The sequence below is a fragment of the Narcine bancroftii genome, chromosome 5 (assembly GCF_036971445.1).
Source record: "Narcine bancroftii isolate sNarBan1 chromosome 5, sNarBan1.hap1, whole genome shotgun sequence".
NCBI classification, from domain to species: Eukaryota; Metazoa; Chordata; class Chondrichthyes; order Torpediniformes; family Narcinidae; genus Narcine; species Narcine bancroftii.
The window spans coordinates 218,922,256-218,941,580 of record NC_091473.1 but is presented as its reverse complement, the minus strand read 5'-3'; the positions used below and the strand labels follow the sequence as shown (position 1 = coordinate 218,941,580).

Here is a 19,325-nt window from a genome sequence, read left to right as displayed (position 1 = left end):
TCTCAGCTGGGTGGTAGAGTCACATCTGGGAGAGATGTCCCTGCATCGGCCCAAAGAACTGGGTTCGATCCTGACCTTGGGGTGCTGTCTATGTGGAATTTACACATTTTCCCCGTGACTATGTGGGTTTATCCCTCCACCCTCCTCCCATCCCAGGGGTGCTCCGGTTTCCATAGCCTATAGAACACTACAGGGCCTTCAGCTATAATTTTGTCTCATGTCACTGACCTGCACCTGGACCAAATCCCTCCATACCCCTCCCATCCACATACTCTCCAAATTTTTCCTAAATGTCAAAATTGATCCCATATTCACCAATTTAGCTGGCAGCTCATTCCATGCTCCCAACACTCTTTACATGAAGAAGTTCCCTCTAATATTCCCTTTAAACTTTTCCTCTTTCACCCTTAATCCATCTCCTCTAGCTTTTATCTCAGCCACTCTCATTGGAAGAAGCCTGCATAATAATTTTCATAACCATCATAATTTTATATGTCTCCATCAAATCTCCCCCTCATTCTTCTCTGCTCCAAGGAATAAAGTCCCTGTAACTCAGTTCTTCAAGTCCTTGTAAGTCTTCTTTGCACTTTTTCAATCTTATTGATATCCTTCCTGCAGTTAGGTGACCAAAACTGCACACAATGCTTCAAATTTGGCCTCACCAATGACTTATACAGCTTCACCATAACATCCTAATTCCTATACTCAATACTCTGATTTATGAAGGCCAATGTGCCAAAAGCTCTCTTTATGAACATATCTTCCTGTGATGCTACTTTCAGGGAATTATGTATCAGTATTCCCAGATCCTTCTGTTCTACTGCTCTCCTTGATACTCTACTGTTTACCTTTTATGTTCTACCTTGGTTTGTCCTTCCAAAGTACAACACCTCACAGTGGTCTGCGTTAAATTCCATCTGCCATTCCTTCCATGACACAAAGACATGGGGTTGGTTAGTTCATTGACAATTACATTACATTCAGTGGGAGGTCAAATGGTGGAATCTCGGAGGAGTTAATGGGAATAGGGCAAGAATAAAATATGACACATGCAGGAGTGGGATAAATGAGCATTCACTGTTTGTCAGGGATTTGAAGGGCTGAAGAACCCTTATCCGTGCTGAGCGACTGTATTGCACCTGTGGTTTAACTGTCTACCTCTGCCTCAGGTAAACCATACAAACCCCCAGTGTATGAAGAAAAGGACTTTAATGAGCCCCCAAAATTTACCCAACCTCCGGTGGACAAGACCACCACAGTGGGATTCACCACCAAGCTCTTCTGCAGTGTGAGAGGTAACCCCAGGGTAAGTAGCTGTGCAGACATTAACAGTCCACAGGTAGAGCACTCACTGACTAAGAGCTACAGCCGAAACCTTGCAACAGTTAGAATTGTACAGTCAGATGGACCAGATCTTGCAACTGCCCAGGTGGAGATTCACATTCCGGTGAAACGAACATCTGCAGATGCTGTGATTGTAGTAATAATTTAGAAATGCTGGAGGAAATCAGCAGGTCTCGCAGCATCCATAGGAGGTAAAGATGTATGTATAACCAATGTTTTGGGCCTGAGCCCTTCTTCAAGGTACAAGTAAAAAGCAGACAGTCGCCTGAATTAAAATGCTGGGCAGAAGGAAGAGGCAGGGAGAGGAGTTTAGACTAGCAGACAAAGGAGTTACTTGGATATGGAAAGGAGGACTGGAGAGAGGACTGGGGGAGGCATGTCTGTTCTGGTGAATGGAGAGCTGGGGGAAAGGAGGCAGAAGGAAAAGAGAAGAGAGAGAGAGAGAGAGAGAGAGAGAGAGACAGAGCTAGAGGAAATGAGACATAGGGATAGATTGGTGGTGGGGGGTGGGGAGGGGCAGTACAAACAGAAACTGGACAAGTTGATGTTAATACCATCCGGTTGGAGGGGCCTCAGACCAAATATGGGGTTCTCCCAGTGGCCCCCCATTTCAATTCCCTGCCCCATTCCCTTGCCAACATGTCTGTCCATGCTCTCATGCACTGCCAGACTGAGACGAGCCACAAATTGGAGAAACAACACCTGACTTTCCGACTGAGCATCCTCCAAACGAATGACGTTAACATCGACATTTCCAGTTTCTTTTAGCCCCCCATATCTATCTTATGTCTCCTTTCCTCTGTCTGTCTGTCTCTCTCTCTTCCTTTTTCCCTCTGCCTCCTTTCCCCCAGCTCTGCATTCACAAAGCCAACCCCTGCACCCAATTCTCACCTTTCTTCTCTCCTGCCTCCCTATCCATAACCATTTAGTGCCTTTAATCTGTTGGTCTGTATGCCTCCCCTTTCCTTTTCCTTCCTTCTCCCCAGCCTTTTAATTCAGGTGCCTGTCTGCTTTTTTACTCGAAAAAGGGCTCAGGCCTGAAATGTCAGTTATATATCTTTACCTTCTATGGTCTCTGTGAGTCAGATCAGAAACAGAATTTATTGTCATGAATAAGTCCAGCATTCCCTATGTTTTTATTCACATCCCTTGTAACCATTCTGCTGCTTTTATTACAGATCCTCCTCTCCCTCTGCTACTGCTCCATGTGGAAGAATCAAAGCACATCGATACCAAGACCATATAACAAAGTGTTTTCTCTTTAGAAGAGAAAATCTGTCATGGTCAGATTAGGGTCAGTCAACAGGGCTTTGTGAAGGGCAGGTCATGTTTTACAATTTGGTTGTTGTTTTTGAGGAGGTGACAAAGTTGGTTGATGATGGTAGGACAGTGGATGTTGTCTGCATGGACTTTAGTTAGGCTCTCTCACGGTAGGCCGATCGAGAAGGTGCAGGAGTGTGGGATCCATGGTGAGTTGATGCTTTGAATTGGCTGCCTCATTGAATATGAATGGGGGAAGGGCATTAGTTGGGCTGGAGGCCTGTGACCAGTGGTGTTCCTCAGGAACAATAGGAACCCTATTGCTTGTGATACATACAAATGACTTGAATGAGAAAGAAAGTGAGTGGATTAGTTCATTTTCAGATGATATGAAGGTTGGTGGAGTTGTGGACAGTGTCAAGGGCTCTCAAAGAATCCCAATGGGATATAGTTCAGTTAAAGAGATGCGTAGAAAAAATTACTTAAGTGTGAGGAGTTGGTCTGTGGGAGATCAAATAGAAGGGGAACGTATACAATTAATGGCAGGACTCTTCACAGCATTCATGTGCAGAAGGGATCTGGGGACCCAAGTCCATAGCTCATTGAAAGTGGCCCCGCCAGTAGTTAGCATGGTAAGGTTGGCCTCAAAGGATGGTGCATAACGAATAAACTGAAAGAAGTCGAAGTATTATGTACAATTCTGGTCGCCCCATTATGGAAAGGATATGAAGTCTTTGAACAGGGTACAGAGGAGGATGCTGCTAGGTTTAGGGGTGGCATGAATTGTCAGAGGAGGTTAGATTGTCTTGTCTATATCACTGGATGCGAGAGAAGACCTGATAAAGGTTTATAAAGTCATGAGAGGCTTTGATAGGAGAGACGGTCAAAATCTTGTCCCAGCTGAGCAATACTTGAGATTGTGTGACTGCAATTTACAAGACTGAATATCAGCTGCTCGTGACATAATCATCAAAGCTACAATTCCAGCTGGTGGTAGCATGTCATGTTATTACTGGTTGCAAAATAATTTTTACCAGAACAGTACATCCCATTGTAATGTAAATTACAAGTATATACATATAACTGGTTGTAACACATTCCATTCAACTCCAGAACGTATTTGATTTATGTTATAATGTGTCACACTGCACAATGTCTCTTGCAGCCGAAAATTATTTGGTTGAAGAACCAGGTCTTACTCAATGAGAATCCCAAGTTCAGGATTCTGACTAACGAGGGCATCAGCAGCCTGGAAATCCGGAAACCGAGCTCTTTTGACGGAGGGGTCTACACCTGCAAAGCAGTGAATATGTTGGGAGAGGCTGCTGCGAACTGCAAGCTTGATGTGAAGGGTGAGTAAGAAAGGCATGGAGTTTCACAACCCCAGAGTTCCTTAAGCCGCTTCCAAGCCAATGAAGTGTAATTAAGGTGTGGTAACTAACATCAGGGCCACCCTCAATGCCTTGAAGTTAAGACAGCATCTTGTCACCTCCTTTAGCGCCTGTAATGCAAAGTGGATGTCCTTTGAAGTAAGTTCTAATAGTTTGAGATTCCTTGAGAACAATGCAGTTTGGCATCCAGACCGAGTGGAGGGGGAAAGGGAACATAAATTCCAACAGCTACGAATCTCAGGAATCTCCCCAAGCGAAGCAGTTTGGCATCCAGACCGAGTGGAGGGGGAAAGGGAACATAAATTCCAACAGCTACGAATCTCAGGAACCTCCCCAAGCGAACCTGAGCAGAAACTACTCTTGGACCACCAAATGATCCCTCAGAATTATTGAAACGTCTTATTTTTTTTTCTGCACGTGCGAAATATTTATCTATTCTTATGGTAAAAACACAATGCGGGAGAAACTCAGCAGATCAAACAGCGTACTTTATAGAGCAAAGACAAAGATACATAACCAACCATTTGGGTTTGAGCTCTTCATCAAGGGATGAAAAAATGCAAAATAGAGGGGGAGGGGAGGGGCAGGAACACAAGCCCCAGAGATGGATAAGGGAGGGAGGGCACACCAGCAAACAGGGCGAGGAGGGATGGCTCTATGAATGGAGAAGCAAAAGGGTGGAGAGTAATATTTGGGACTGCCCCATGATATTAACCTTGGGGTACACATTGGTACTGCCAATACTCAAGTGGAGTTTTGCACATTATGTGTGAGCTTCTTCCCGCATCTCAAGTTAAATTAAGTCATCCCTCATGTGTAGGTGTGGGGTGGAATGTCGGGGTGGGATTTGATGGGAATATGGGGAATATACACGCATCGGTGCAGCGCTGTTAAAGAACCAGTGAAACGGGTTCAAATCCGGCGCTGTCTGTAATGAGTTTGTCCATTCTCCCCATGTCTGAGTGAATTTTTCTGGGTGCTCTGGTTTCCTCCCACCCTCCAAACAACATACTTAGTTTGTCGAGAAATTGGTCTATTTAGGTGGCATGAACTTGTGAGCCAGAAGGACCTGTTATAGTGTTGTATCTTTAAATTAAAAATACAAAACAGTGCTTATGGATAGTGGATGGAAGGGCCTGTTTCCATGCTCTCTGAATCTATTACCAAGCTCTTTACAAGCTAAATTGATGTTTCAGTTGCCAGGACTGGAGGCCATGTTATCAGGGAGATTGGACTGGATGGGGGGGGGGGGGGGGGGGGGGTGGGGGGAAGTGGTTGATCTTATAAAATTGAGAGGCATGGTTGTGATGGGTTGGTTACAATCCCTTTCCCACGGTGGTGAAGTCTAAAACAAGAGGGTACTTGGAGGGAAAGATTTAAAGGGGACCTGAAGGGTGAATCTTTCACACAGAGTGTGGTGGATCTGTGGAACAAGTTGCCAGGGGAAATGATGAAGGTTGGGGGAATGGCAACATTTAAGACAATTGGGGTGGAAAAGGTTCTGCAGGATCATGGGCCAAATGTGGGCAAATGGGTCTAGCACAGATGGGCAACTTAGCTGGCATGGATGAATTGGGCCTAAGGGCCTGTTTTCATGTTGTATGGCTTAGAACAATAGAACATTACACTACAGAAACATGCCCCTTTGGGCCTTCTAGTCTTTGCCGAACCATTTTGTTTGCCTACTCCCACTGACCTGCACCCAATTCATAGCCCTTCATACCTCTCTCATCTATGTACCTGTTCAAATTCTTGTTAAATGTTAAAATTGAGTCTACATTCTCCATTTCAGCTGGCAGCTCATTCCACACGCCCACCACTCTGTGTGTGAAGTTTTCCCTAAACCTTTGCCCTTTTATCCTTTACCCATGTCCTCTGGTTTGTATCTCACCTACCCTCAGTAGAAAAAGCCTATCATTTACTCTGTCCATCCCATCATAATTTTAAATACCTCTATCAAATCTCCCATCATTCTTCTATACGCTAGGGAATAAACCTGTTTAGCCTTTCCCTGTAACTCAGATCTAAAGTCCAGGCAGCATCCTAGTAAATTTTCTCTGCACTCTTTCTATCATATTGATATCTTTCCTGTAGTTAGGTGACCAAAACTGCACAAAGTAGTGTTTGACACACTACCAAAACAAATAATAAGAAGCAAACATTCAGAGACATGGGGTGGGGGGGGGGAGGGGGGTGGCTGTGAATCCCTCCACCTCCTCCGATTCCGCTGCCACCTCCTGAGCCCGCGTAACCTCCGTATTTGCATGGTCTCCTGCCTGGTCCAGCACCGAATCCAAGTTTCAGGCGTCTGAGACACCCTCCTCGACTCCTGGTTCTGGATGCCTGAAATGATCAGGATGCAGTCAGCGCCTGAGGCCCTCTGGGAGCCCAGCTCACCGTCAACACCCTCATGATTGCAGGTTCCCGTGAGCCAGTCTCCTGCAGCCTCTTGGGAGCCCTTCTACCTATGTGCCCTTCACTGGTCAGCTGCTGCGGACCCTTCCGCTGTTAGGTCCTCTCCTAGGCTTCTCTTTCTTGCTGGGGACGGATGTTCTCTTTTTCTGGTGCTCCATACCGGATCACTGCCCACCCAGAGCCCACCACTCTATGAAGTCGAATCTGGGAGGAGATGGTGAGAATGTGGGCAGAATAAAGAATGGGATTACTGTAGGCTTGGTGCAAATAGGTGGCTGGATTTGACAGTGGCAGAGGTTGGTAATGAGTATAATGCTTTAGGTTTTCTAGTGACCCATGTCGTCAAGTTAATCCTGGTATGGAGACTGGTGCTGAGGAGAGTTAGAACAGGGGCCTTAGTCAAGGTATGGTTCTTAGTGAGATTACCAGTTCCCTCAATTGGACATCCAGGTGAATTTTAGGAAGAGCAGTGGACTTCCTTTTACCGAATGGAAGAAAAATTGTTGTGAAATTGAATTATTTATTGTTACATGAGCTGAGATACAGTAAAACACTTTATTTTGTGGGCTATCCAGGCAGGTCAATTCGTGCAGTAATAAACAAATAATCAAACAACAGTGCATCAAGTTCTAAGAGATAAAATAAGCAGGTTTCTGAGCTTACAGATGGGTGAGGGAGAAAGAACACTTCAAGGGTACAACTTGGTATTTTATTAAATATAATAAGCAAGATAAAAGACAAACAAAACAACAAGTTAAAGATGTATCATAACCATCAATTATGCAGTGACCTTTCGCTTGTCGGGGTCTCTCGTTTACCATGGCTGACTTGGAGAGTCTCAGAGGTCTTGGTGCCAATTGGAACCCCAGTCCAAGAAGAAGTCCCACAAGGGCACTCACAACTTACACTTAGAGAACTAAGGAGCCCACGCTCTTTCCTAATCTATGCATATTAATTGGCGATTACTCTTAAAACTAATGCATTCTTAGTGAAAGGCAGGGCTCACCCCAGCTCTGATGTGCATCCCACTATACACCTATCCCCCAGGCACCAAATCATCAGGGTATCCAAACGATCACTTGGCACATTGTTGAGCTTAAGTGTCTCATCCTTTCATCCCTCGGTCACCCCCTCTCTTTTTATCCTATCTCACTCTCTCTCCCTCTCTGTTCTAACTATCTCTCCTTTCTTCTTACAGCTGTCACTGTGGCCCAGTAAAGACTTGGACCCATTGGAGCCAACATCTCCAGCCAGGTTAGAACATGATGGTCTCCTCTCGTTACACTTTGGTTTAATAATTCCCTTGCTTAAAAATGAGGGAGGAGGAGGGTTTTTTACTTGGTCGGAATCCAACGCAGGAAGAGATGGAAATGATCCCATGTCTCCTAGAGGTTTTGCCTACCTGCCCTGAGTGGGTTGCTAGAGACTGACTCACACGCCGTCAAGATTCCTGTCATTGGGTGGATGGGTCACCAGGCAGGCAGAACCATTTCTTTTTAGACAAGCAGTCCAGCCCTTGTGCGGGTGGCCTGAACCTTCGTAGCTGTTCTTTGACCTTCGACGCGGGAGTTCAGGAAGCAGGAGACAAAAGCCATATTACTCCTGGCTAGGCAGGAGCTTTGTGGTGTCTGGCATGAGAGAAGGAAGCAAGTTCTGCCTCCCTGTGTTGAATTGTGGGCCTGGCTGTGGGGGAGGATCCTTCCTTCCCTAGGTATCATTTCAGTCCAGCAGAAGTTCAGATTGGGAGGCCACACACTTTCCTCTGCGATAGTCCTGTTCAACCTTGCAACTTTGACCTTTGGCAAGATGTTCTGCTTGGTGGCATTCCTGCTCTGCTTTACACTGTCCTCCACACAGAACCTCTACACTGTCCTTGACTCTAACCTCCAGATAGGACCTTTACAAAAGATCTCTACACATCACTTCCACTAACTCCTACACAGGACCTCTATACAGGTCTTCTTCACAAATCTCTTCAAAGGACCTCTACACAAGACCAATTTCTTGCTTTTTTGTTGTAGGTAGCACACACATTTGTATGCATGCCTATGTCTGCATGTGTCCAGGTCTGTCAAGTGTGCCTGTGTGTCAGTGTCTCTTCTCTGTGCGCCCACGTGTATGTGTGTGTCTCTATGTGTCTGCATATGTGTGTCGGTTTATGGCTGCGTGTCTCTGTATGTCTGTATATGTGTCGGTGTGTGTGCCTCTTTGTGTGTGTGTGTGTGTGTCTGCAGGTACAAGGTACCTCAATTGGCTGATGATCTACATGTTGTCTGAATGTGGTAATTTCAATGAGCGTGTGCCAGCCTGAGCTGTGTGAACTCCAGTGTACATAATGAAGGAAGTATGTGGATTCAGGTACATATACTGAAGGTTGAGTGTGAATTTCAGTGCCCTTACTGAAGGATGCGTGTTAACATCAGTGCAAATGATGAACGTTGCTTGTGAACTCCAGTGCACCTACTGAAGGATGCATGTGAACTTTGGTGTACATATTGAAGGAAGCGTGTGAACTCCAGTGTGCATACTGAAGGATGCGCGTGGGAGTCGTGATCAGCACAGAAGCAAACTTGCAACAAATCAACAATCTTTGAGAGGAACTTGGGGGTTGGACGTTTCTGGTCGAGACACCAGTCAGGCCTTGATGTGAAGTATCAATTCCCTCTCCTCCACTCCCATGGATGCTACCTGACCCACTGAGTTCCTCCAGCAAACTTTTACTTTGGGTTCCATCACCTGCAGTCGCTTTGTGACTGCAGCGCCATGGGATCATTTCCTAACCCACTAGTGACAAATCAGTCCACACTTCCTTGGAGGCATTTCCCCATGGTGGGTTGCAGATTGCAAGACCCACCTATATCCACCACAGTTCCCACTACCTTCACAGCACATGCCTCCAGCCACAACCATTTTGTTGACCTCCTCAGTGCCTCAGCGGAGAGGAGAAAGGTGGCTTCCATTCGCACTCTGCTACCTCATCTGAGGACATGTCTAGCTCTCCAAAAACAAGGCACCCGATCACAGGGCAGCACGGTTAGGACATTACTAATACAGCGTCAATGAGTCAGATTTGACTCTGATGCTGTCTGTAAGGAGTTTGTACCTTCTCCCCATGTCTGCATGGGTTTCCTCTGGGTGCTCCACTTTCCTCCCACGAAAGGGGATTGTAGGTTATTTAGTGTATTTTGGGGGCACGGAGTTGTGGGCTGGAAGGGCCTGTTACCATGCTGTTTGGTTATTGAAACAGGCTTCTGTCCTCCCAGCACTTGCCCTGATTGGCTGCAGTTAAGAGGCTTGTCTTCTGCACACAGGATCCACATTGATGTACTGTATCTTACCCCATTCTCCCTTTGCAGAATGCAGAAGGTCATTCAAAAGGCTGTCAGCTATTCAGGCCTGAGCCCTTCTTCAGGAGTGCTGAAAATCAAGCAGCTGTCCAAATAGAATGGACTCCGGCCTGAAATGTCGACTGCCTTTTGCAGTGTGACCTGCTGGGTTCATCCAGTACTTGTGTGTGCTGCATATGCAGGTTTTCTTGTTGACCTCCGTTCTCCTTTTAAACTGGTTGTGTGTTCCACACAGTTGCAGACCGTCAGTCAATGGCATCAGCTTAATAAACCCCTTGCTTAAATAGGGCTAAAAGAATTACTGAGGATCCTGTTTGTCCAGTGCACAGGATTTTTGACCCACTACCATCAAGGAGGAGGTACAGGAGCGTCAAAATCAGGACTGCCGGGCTGAGAAATAGCTTCTTCTAGCAGGCTGTGAGAATGATGAATGATACCTGTAACCAAGTAAATCATCCTAATATATTTGTATATCTGTGTAAACTGTGGTTAGGGAAATATTGTTTCTTCGGGTACAGTCAGTAGATAATAAACGAACATCTCAGTTGGGTATGCAGGTTTATGTTGAGGGGATCTTCTTCAGAGAGGTGAGCACCTCATTGCTTAGTCCAGAGATCCATTCCTCACTGTATCTCATGGGCAGCTCCTTGCTTTCTAGAGTCTGCCGAGATGATCCTTTCCCCTCGTTTCATCTTTGAAACTCACCCCAAATTCCAATACAATTCAAAGGCAAAGGTGTGCAACATGGTTAGTTCGATGCCATTGCAGTGCCAGCCACCCAGGTACAAATCCAGCACTGTCTATAAGGAGTTTGAATGTTCTCCCTGTGACCTGAGTGGGTTTCCCTCACCATATAAAAATACACGGTGTTTGGTAAGTAAATTGGGTGGCACAGATTTCATGGGCCAGAATTGACTGCTATCGTGCTGTAAATCCAATCATAAATTTAAAAAATTATAAATTAATTGTTTAATTTTTTTTTAAATGCAGACCTACAGCATGGTAACAGGCACTTCCAGCTCATTTGCTGCCCAAATACCCCAATTAACCCACAACAGACTTTTTTGAAGGGTGGGAAGAAACCCATCGACCAATAGTACTTATATCAACAGCAATGAAGTGTTTTAAAAGGGCTAGTGATGAAGCAGATCAGCTCCTGTCTGAGCGGTGACATTCCAGTTCACCCTATCGTAGTGACAGGTCTACAGCAGATGCCATCTCACTGGCTGTACACAAAGACCTGGACAACAAAGATGAATACAGCAGGATGCTCTTTATCAAATACAGTTTGGCATTTAACACCATCATCCCCTCAAAACTGATCAGCAAACTCCAAGACCTGAGAGTTAACACCCCGTTGCATAATTGGATCATGGATTTCCTCAACTCCAGACCACAATCAGTGAAGATTGGTAAGAACTTCTCCTCCACAATCTCCATCAGTACCAGAGCAATGTTCTTAGCCCCCTGCTCCACTCACTTTGCACCTATGACTGTGTAGCTCGGTACAACAATAACATCATCTACAAATTTGCCGATGATATCGTGGTTGTGGGTTGAATAAAGGAAGGGGATGGAGATTGAAAACTCGATCCAACAACAACCTCGCACTCAATGTCTCCAAAACTGAAGAGCTGATTGTTGACTTCAGAAAAGGAAAGCCAGAGGTATCCAATCCAAGTGATCACTGGGGGATCAGGGGTGGAGAGGGTGAGCAAATTTAAGTTCTTTGGAGTCACTATCTCGTAGGATCTTTCCTGGACCCAACACACCTATGGTATTGTGAAGAAAGCATGTCAGCGCATCTACTTTCTCAGCAGTTTACGGATCTTTGGTCTGAAACCCTGGCAAATTTCTACAGAGGTGTGGTGGAAAGTGTGCTGACCGGCTGCATCACATATCACATCTGATAAGGGAACACCAATACCCCTAAGCAGAAAAGCCCTTCTAAAGGCAGTGGACACAGCCCAGGACAAAAACCCTCTACATCTACAGGGAATGCTGCCATCGGGGGGCAGCACACACTCACTTCTTACTGCTGCCATCAGGGAAGAGGTATAGATACTACAAGACACGCACCACCAGGTTCAGGAATACCTGCTACCCCTCCACCATCAGACTCCTCAAAGACAAACTCAATCAGGGACTCATTTAAGGAATCTTACTTGTGCACTGTATTGATTTTCTTTTTGTTCTCTCTGTATTGCTCAGTCAATTTGTTTACATTTGTTATCTGTTTCCAGTTCTTTATTTGTTTACATGTTCACGCTATGTACACTTTATTTTTTGCACAACCAATTAGTGATATTTCTGCCATGCCTGCAGGAAAAAGGAATCTCAGGGTTGTACATGATGTCATATACGTACTCTGACAATAAATTTGAAATGTGATCTGAAACCGGAGCACCCAGAGGAAGCCCACACAGACACAGGGAGAACATGCAAACTCCTTACAAACAGCAGTGGATTTGAGCCCAGGTCACTGGCACTCTTTTGGCATTGTGCTAACCACTAGACTAACTGTGCCACCCCGAATCATATTTTTAAAAAAATTACAGAAATTATTCAGTACACAAATGTGCTGTAGAAACACAGTATCTATAGAAAGAAAAGGGTAACCAACATTTCAAATCTGGGCCATTTGTCAGATAAGATAAAAACAGGGAGGTACTTTAATAAAAAGGTCGGGGGAGGTGGGAAGGAGGGAGGAAGGAGAAGAGCACGGGTGAGCATGCAAGAGGTAATAAGTGGATACAGCTGGGAGGGTAGAAGAGAAAGAAACTGAGATGTGATAGTGAAGTGGGCAGAGGACAAATGTGCTAACGTGGAATGTAAGTCGTTTCTCCAGTTTGACAGTGCACGAAGCTATGGACACGTCGGTGTGGGAATACTGTGTGGAATTAAAATGGTTGGCCACTGGGAGATCCTTTCTTTTTTCAGCAGAGGGAAGGGTGCTCAACAAAACAATCCCCAGCCTGTGCCCAGTCTCCCCGATGTAGAGGAGGCCACATCCAGAGCATTGGATGCAGTAAATAACCCCTGCAAATTCACAAGTGAAATCTGGCTTACCTTGGAAGGACAGGTTGGAGCCCAGAATGGCAATGAGGGAGGAGGTGTGGGCACAGGTGTAGCACTTCTTAGGATTCTCACCACAACCAGCACTCAGTCATGGCGATCTGTGATGGTGATTGTTCCATTTTAAGAGCTGTGGGGGGGGGGGAGGGGGGGAATGTTGTGGGGTTATGAATGTGCAAACTTTGCATATTTCGGTTGGTTTGTTGCATCTCAATTGATTCTGAACGTCATTTCTGTTTTTGCCTGTTGATCGCAGATGCGTTTTTTGCCAGTTTTCTGCTGTCTCAGATCGTCGAATGATGTGCTCTACCGATTGTGGTGAAAAATGGCTGATGTTTAGCAGCACCAAGACATTTGGTGTGTTCCTAAACCCCAACGTCAGTTGAATCTCTCTTCACAAGCCCATTGTTTTAAATAGTGTGTGGCTCTAGCAAAGAATCCTGACATTGAAATTTGGCAAAGAACAAACATACAAATAAAAATAAAACTACAAAGAGGTCTGGGCATGTGTTCATTCTTTTAGAATATTTTATTTAATTAACATATATAAAATCATAATAAACAAACAATAACAAGTCACCATAATGCAATGTTAACAAATATATATTAAAAAACTTAAAAACTAGAAAAAAAGACCTCTAAATCCTCCACCCCCCCAAACCTAATCTAATCCCATAACTAAGATACATAAAATCACTACTGCATAATAATTAATTCTGATTGCATCAGATGACTCTCAAGGATCCCAAAAATATCGTAAAATTATTATTCTTTTAGGGAAAACTCCACTGGTCAGGAGAAATTTAAAAACATTATAATTTTAACCTCATAATTCTATCCTACGGGCTCCAAATTTGTAGAAATAAGGAATAAATGGAGCAGGAGCAAGCCATTCAGCCCATCAAGCCCATCCTACCATACTCACGCTCCCTCAATTTCCTGATCAATTAAATATTTATCTATCTCCACCTTAAATTGAATAATCTGGCCTCAATCATCCTTTGGGCAGAGGATTTCCTGAGGGAAAGAAAATATCTATTCACCTCATTTTTAAAAGACCAACCCCATAGGTTATCGCTATGCCCACTTCTTCATCAAACTTTACAGCACAGTACAGGCCTTTCAGCCCATGATGTGCCAACCTATATAAATCTATTCAACAACCTAAACCTTCTGAACCTCACACCCATAACCCTCTATATTGCATACATCTGTGTGCCTGAGCCTTTTACATGTTCCTATTGTACCAGCCACCACCACTACCCCTGCCAATGTATTCCAGACACCCATTATTCTCTGCGTAAAAAAATTACCCCTGACATCTCCCCTGAACTTTCCTCCCCTCCCATCTTATAATGACATCCTCTAGTTTTTGCTACTGTTGCCCTGGGAAAAAGGTACGGACTGTCCACCCTATCATAATCTTGTAGGCCTCTATTAAGCCACCTCTTATCCTTCTTGCTCCAAAGAGAAAAGCTTTACCTTATAAGACATGTTTTTCCAATCCAGGCAACATCCTGGTAAATTTCCTCCACTCCCACATCCTTCTTGTAATGAGTCAACCAGAACTGAACAAAATATTTCAAGTGTAGTCTATTTTATAGAGTTGCAACATTACCTCAGGACTCTTGAACTCAATCCCTGAATGAATGAAGGCCAGTATACATAAGCCTTCTTAATTGCCCTATCAACCTGTGTGGTGACCTTTAGAGATCTATGGATTTGAACTCTGAGGTCTTTGTGTTCCTCCACACTGTTAGTATGCTCTGTCATGACTCTCCCACTCGTGAAAACATCCTTGTGTCTACCCCTGTTAATCTTCTCTTGTATTGTAGAATTGAAGCTGCAAGTGATAACTCTACGTTGTGACAATGGGCCAGATTAGGCAGAGATGAGAGATTCCCCTGCAAAGTGGCCCGATGCTGGCAGATCCCTCTCACTCAGCTGCTAAATGGATTCCAGATCCTTGGAATAAATGCAGAAGATGCCAGAAACATGCAAGAGGTCAGGCAGTGACTTCAGAGAGAGAGAGAGAAGAGAGAGAGAGAGAGAGAGAGAGAGAGAGAGAGAGAGAGAGAGAGAGAGAGAGAGAGAGAGAGAGAGAGCAAATCAATTAACTTCCAATGAGTGAGTGGCCTTTGCAAAGGGGGCTGTCACTGAGATTGGCACTGAAAGTACAAGTAAAAACTATAAGAAGGTCCAGTCATTTCTGGAGCCGAGGAGCCTAACTTACAGAGAAAGGTTAAACAGGTTTAGACTTTATACCCTGGAATGTCAAAGAATGAGGGGAGATTTGACAGAGGTATACCGAATTACGAGGGGTACAGACAGAGTGAATGCAAAGTGGCTTTTTCCACTGGGTTGGGTGAGACAAGAACTCAAGGACATGAAATAAGGGTGAAAGGTGAAATGTTTAAATGGAACATTAGGGAAACTTCTTCGTGCAGAGTGGGAAGTGTGGAATGAGCTGCCCTATTGAAGTGGTGCTTGATTCAACATTTAAGAAAAATGTAGATAGGTACATGGATGGGAAGGGTATGGAGGGCTGGATGTAGGGTCAATGGGACTGGGCGGAATAATAGTTTGGCACAGACCAGACTGGGTGCTGTGTTCTTTGTATTTATTTTATTCAAGTTCAAGTTTATTGTCGCAGTATCGAAAACATAGTGTTTTGGGAGCAGACCAGCTGACATTTTAATATAGGGTAGAAGACACAGAACAGAGTTAGAGAGAGAGATCCTTTGGTAAGAAGCAAAAGGCAGCATAATTTTACTATTTTCTGGTTTTTGTCTGATAATGGAGGAAAAAATAAACTATCCTTGAACCTGCTCACACAAGTGAATCTCCTTTCTGACCGGGGGTGGGGGAGGAGCGGGGTGGGTGAAGGGAGTGTGGCTGGGATGGGCTGAGTCCTTTAACATGTTGGCTGCTTTTCTGAGACAGAATCAACAGAGGTTTGTATGATAACCTGAGCCAGGTTCACAATCCTTCCTGTGCATGGCATGCATTTCACTCAACCCAGCCTTGTCCTTGAGAGGTATGGTCTCACTGTGTCCTGCTCTTGCAGATCTTGAACTGCCTTTGGCAGTCTTCATTGGCTCACACAGGTCACATGACAAGCTCTTGTATATCCTGACCATGTGAGGTACACCTCCCACAAAAAAAGGATTTACTCCACTTCATTAGATCCAAGACTTGAAACTACCAAGAAGTTTCTACAACAGGTATACATATACTGTTGCATGAAGGCAAATATCCAACTCATTGATTGATTTGACAGTGATGAATGAACACAAAGTTCTACAGAATCAGAATCATGAACAAGTCATGAAATTTGGTGTTTTGCGACAGCAGCACAATGCAAACATTTATATTATAAACCATCTTACTACAATAGTATTTAAAAAATGCACGAAAAGTAAGGCAGTGTCCTTGGTTCATTGATCATTCAGGAATCTGATGGCAGCAGGGAAGAAGCTATCCCTGTGCTACTGAGTGCTCATCTTTAGGGGTTACAGGAAGAGAGAACTATTTTTAAAGGGCAAAAGAATTTAAACTAAAATGAGTGCAGATGATGGCGATGGCATTTTGAAGCAAAAAATACAGACACCATGAATCAAGGACTGCTCCAACGCTAGGTAGGTCCAAGGTGTTTTCATGCTCTCTACGTCTGCTCGTGAATACAAAGTGCTGGTTCCATTCATTCATTTTTTTTAAGGTTTAGCTAATTTGCCCTGAGAGGTGATGCAACACCTGTGTTCTGTGAAACTCAGCAGGACACAACAGCATCCATAGGAAGTAAAGGGTAACCAACATTTTGGGCCTGGGACCTTGATCAGGAAGAAGCAAAAATAGGTAGGTGCCTGAATAAATAGTAGTGGAGGGGGGGGGGGGTGAAGGAAGAATGGAGGGAGGGAAGGGCAGGTGGAGGAGTTCAGACTAACAGGTCATAGGTGGATACAGGTGGAAGAGGAGAGAAGCAAAGTGAGAGGGTAGAGGGCCAAGGATCACTCTGTGTTAGACTGACACAATTAGACTTTTGCTTAGTCTGGGAATGATGGAGAAAGGGCAGGGAGGTCGAGCAAAGACTATGGCCAAATTACCCATGATCTTATTAAGTGGCAAAGTAGTATCTATGGGCCAGAAAGCCAATTCCTGCTGTTCCTTGTGAAGACCACCTAGAGCAATGTGAAGAATGGCTCCGCAACCGGAACAGAAGTAGTAATGTTACGAGCCCAGAGGACCCCAAAACCCAGCAGCAATAGATATTCATCAAGGCAAATGGTTACTTAAACAAAAGTTGCCTTTAATTATCTTTAAACATGAAAACAGGATCACACTTTAACTTATCACTCTTAACTTAACTAACCTAACTTAGCCCCCTTCTAATTCTAAACTCACGTGTATGTAAGTTCAGAAAAGTTCTTTAATTTACAGTCCAATATCACTTCTCATTCCTCCTAGTTCACTGGTTGGAGGCAATTCTTATACTGTGCACAGAATTTAACATTTATAAAGTTCACCAGGCTTTGGTGCTTGAAAGGTAAATGGTTGCCGCTCAGGAAGGTTCTTGTCGGTTTTCAGAGAGATTTGTTGTTCCTGGACACAAACTGACCCCTTTTAATCAGCCACTTCAGTATCTTGCCGAAGAAACTTGCCCCCTCAGGGTGTTCCAGATGATAACCTATTTTTTTTTTCAGGTCACTACAGAGCTCCCTTTTGTTTCTCTTATTTCAAGTGAAGCTTTAGGCAGCCAGTCCTCTCCTCTTGCATGAACCACAAGGTTCAGTCTGAACTAAGTACTCACAACCTGTCTCCCAAATGGGGTTTTCCACAAGCTTTCCAGCTTGTCCTGTTCCAGTCCCAGCTGCTACTGCTGACTGCAGCACTGCAAAACTGATCTTTCTCTCTGAGAAAAAGACTGTTTGACTTCCTCTCTGCTTGGAAAACCACATGACCCTCTTAGATGCACTCCAGACAGCCTGTGGCTCCGAACTACTCCTCCAATCTCTTTCATCTGCTGCTTTTCAAAACAATCCATTAGTGAAGTCTCTTGGGCACTCCCAAAGTTTTTGTAAAGGTCCCCAGGAGCCGCCCTGTCTGGCTTGAGCAGAGCTCCAGTATTTTAAATGAGATCTGTTTTGAAGTGTTTGTGTGTCCGACACTGAGAAAAACCTGCTCCACTTTATCTCCCAAAAACATATATTTTAACAAAACAAACACAGCATTATCTATCACAGGACTCGTCGCGCCTGAGCAGGTCTGTATCTGATTCGATAACCGAAGTCTCGACATGCACGGAAACCAGGACTAGATCCAGATCCACAACTTGACTGGGATTCCGACCCACTCCTGGACTGGATCCGGAGCCACAGAGACACGGGGTCTGGATCCAGACCCACACACAAACCAGGACTGGGTTCAGACCCACCCCTCCCCACACACACACTCAAGGATTGGAACTGGATCCCGTCCCACAACATCGGGACTGAATCCGCACCAACAACGTCACTGGGACAGGATCCAGACACACACCGATCCTGAATCCGGACCCATATCGGGACTGAATTTCGACCTACCCTGACACCGGGACTGGATCTCGACCCACACCGCCGGTGTTAAATGTCACATCCGGCGACGTAGTTGTGACCTCCGGTGAGTGCTTCCGGAGCGTGGAGGGGCTGCGTCCAAGGAAACAGAAACCGGCGGAGCCTGGCAACGGCCTGCCGTCAAAAGAAGGGGAAGGAGAGCGACCGGGCCGGTTAGACCGGTCCTCGAGGTTGTGAGTGACCGAACGCCGGCTCCATGAACGCTCAGCGGCGGCCGCCGCGACGGAGCGAAGGCGGGGAGGTGAACCCGGGGCTGGGCCTGAGCCGTGCGTCGCTACTGAACACCCGGGCGGGCCGAGGAAGGCGGATATCCGAGCCCGGCTTGGGCCTCGGGCTCGGCGCTTTGCTGCAGCAGCCCCTGTCCAGGCAGCAGCTGAAGCGCCTCGAGGAGCACCGGTACCGGAGCGCTGGGGCCTCGCTGCTGGAGCCGCTGATGCAGGTGTGGTGGGAGTGGCTGGTCCGCCACCTCCCGCTCTGGGTGGCCCCCAATGTCATCACTATCACCGGCCTGGCCCTCAATGTCTGCACCACCCTTGTCCTCATGCTGTATTGCCCGACGGCCACCGAGCAGGTAAGCACACCAGGCGGAGCTGCCCGAACACTGCACATACTGTACATTGACAAAGAATAGTCGGGGTCTAATTGTAAATGATACAACGTACATGTTCCCATGGGTTGTCCCAGCGCTGCTGGTTAATATACAGGACCCCGTACCCTGCCCCACCTCTCCTGTGGTTGGAGGACAGGGCCCCGTGCCCTGCCCCTCCACTGGTGTGGTTTGTGGACAGGGCCCCGTGCCCTGCCCCTCCACTGGTGTGGTTTGTGGACAGGGCCCCGTGGCCCTGCCCCTCCACTGGTGTGGTTTGTGGACAGGGCCCCGTGGC

General features: G+C 45.6%; 2 protein-coding genes across 4 annotated transcripts in view; both read left to right on the top strand.

The window, feature by feature from the left end:
• The window catches only part of LOC138764870 (myosin-binding protein H-like), a 39,943-nt gene extending 26,617 nt beyond the window's left edge, over positions 1-13,326 (top strand). The window contains exons 8-11 of one of the 2 annotated variants that reach the window (XM_069941275.1): positions 1,170-1,306; positions 3,770-3,956; positions 7,609-7,664; positions 13,089-13,326. In XM_069941275.1, coding sequence (XP_069797376.1) covers positions 1,170-1,306; positions 3,770-3,956; positions 7,609-7,628 — 344 coding nt within the window. In that variant the 3' untranslated portion in view covers positions 7,629-7,664; positions 13,089-13,326. The remainder of the gene's footprint in view (positions 1-1,169; positions 1,307-3,769; positions 3,957-7,608; positions 7,665-13,088) is intronic. The other variant, XM_069941274.1, reaches the window with a different exon arrangement.
• A 5,109-nt stretch (positions 13,327-18,435) lies between these two features.
• The window catches only part of LOC138764869 (choline/ethanolaminephosphotransferase 1-like), a 51,866-nt gene continuing 50,976 nt past the window's right edge, over positions 18,436-19,325 (top strand). Inside the window, exon 1 of one of the 2 annotated variants that reach the window (XM_069941273.1) lies at positions 18,436-19,012. In XM_069941273.1, coding sequence (XP_069797374.1) covers positions 18,638-19,012 — 375 coding nt within the window. In that variant the 5' untranslated portion in view covers positions 18,436-18,637. The remainder of the gene's footprint in view (positions 19,013-19,325) is intronic. The other variant, XM_069941272.1, reaches the window with a different exon arrangement.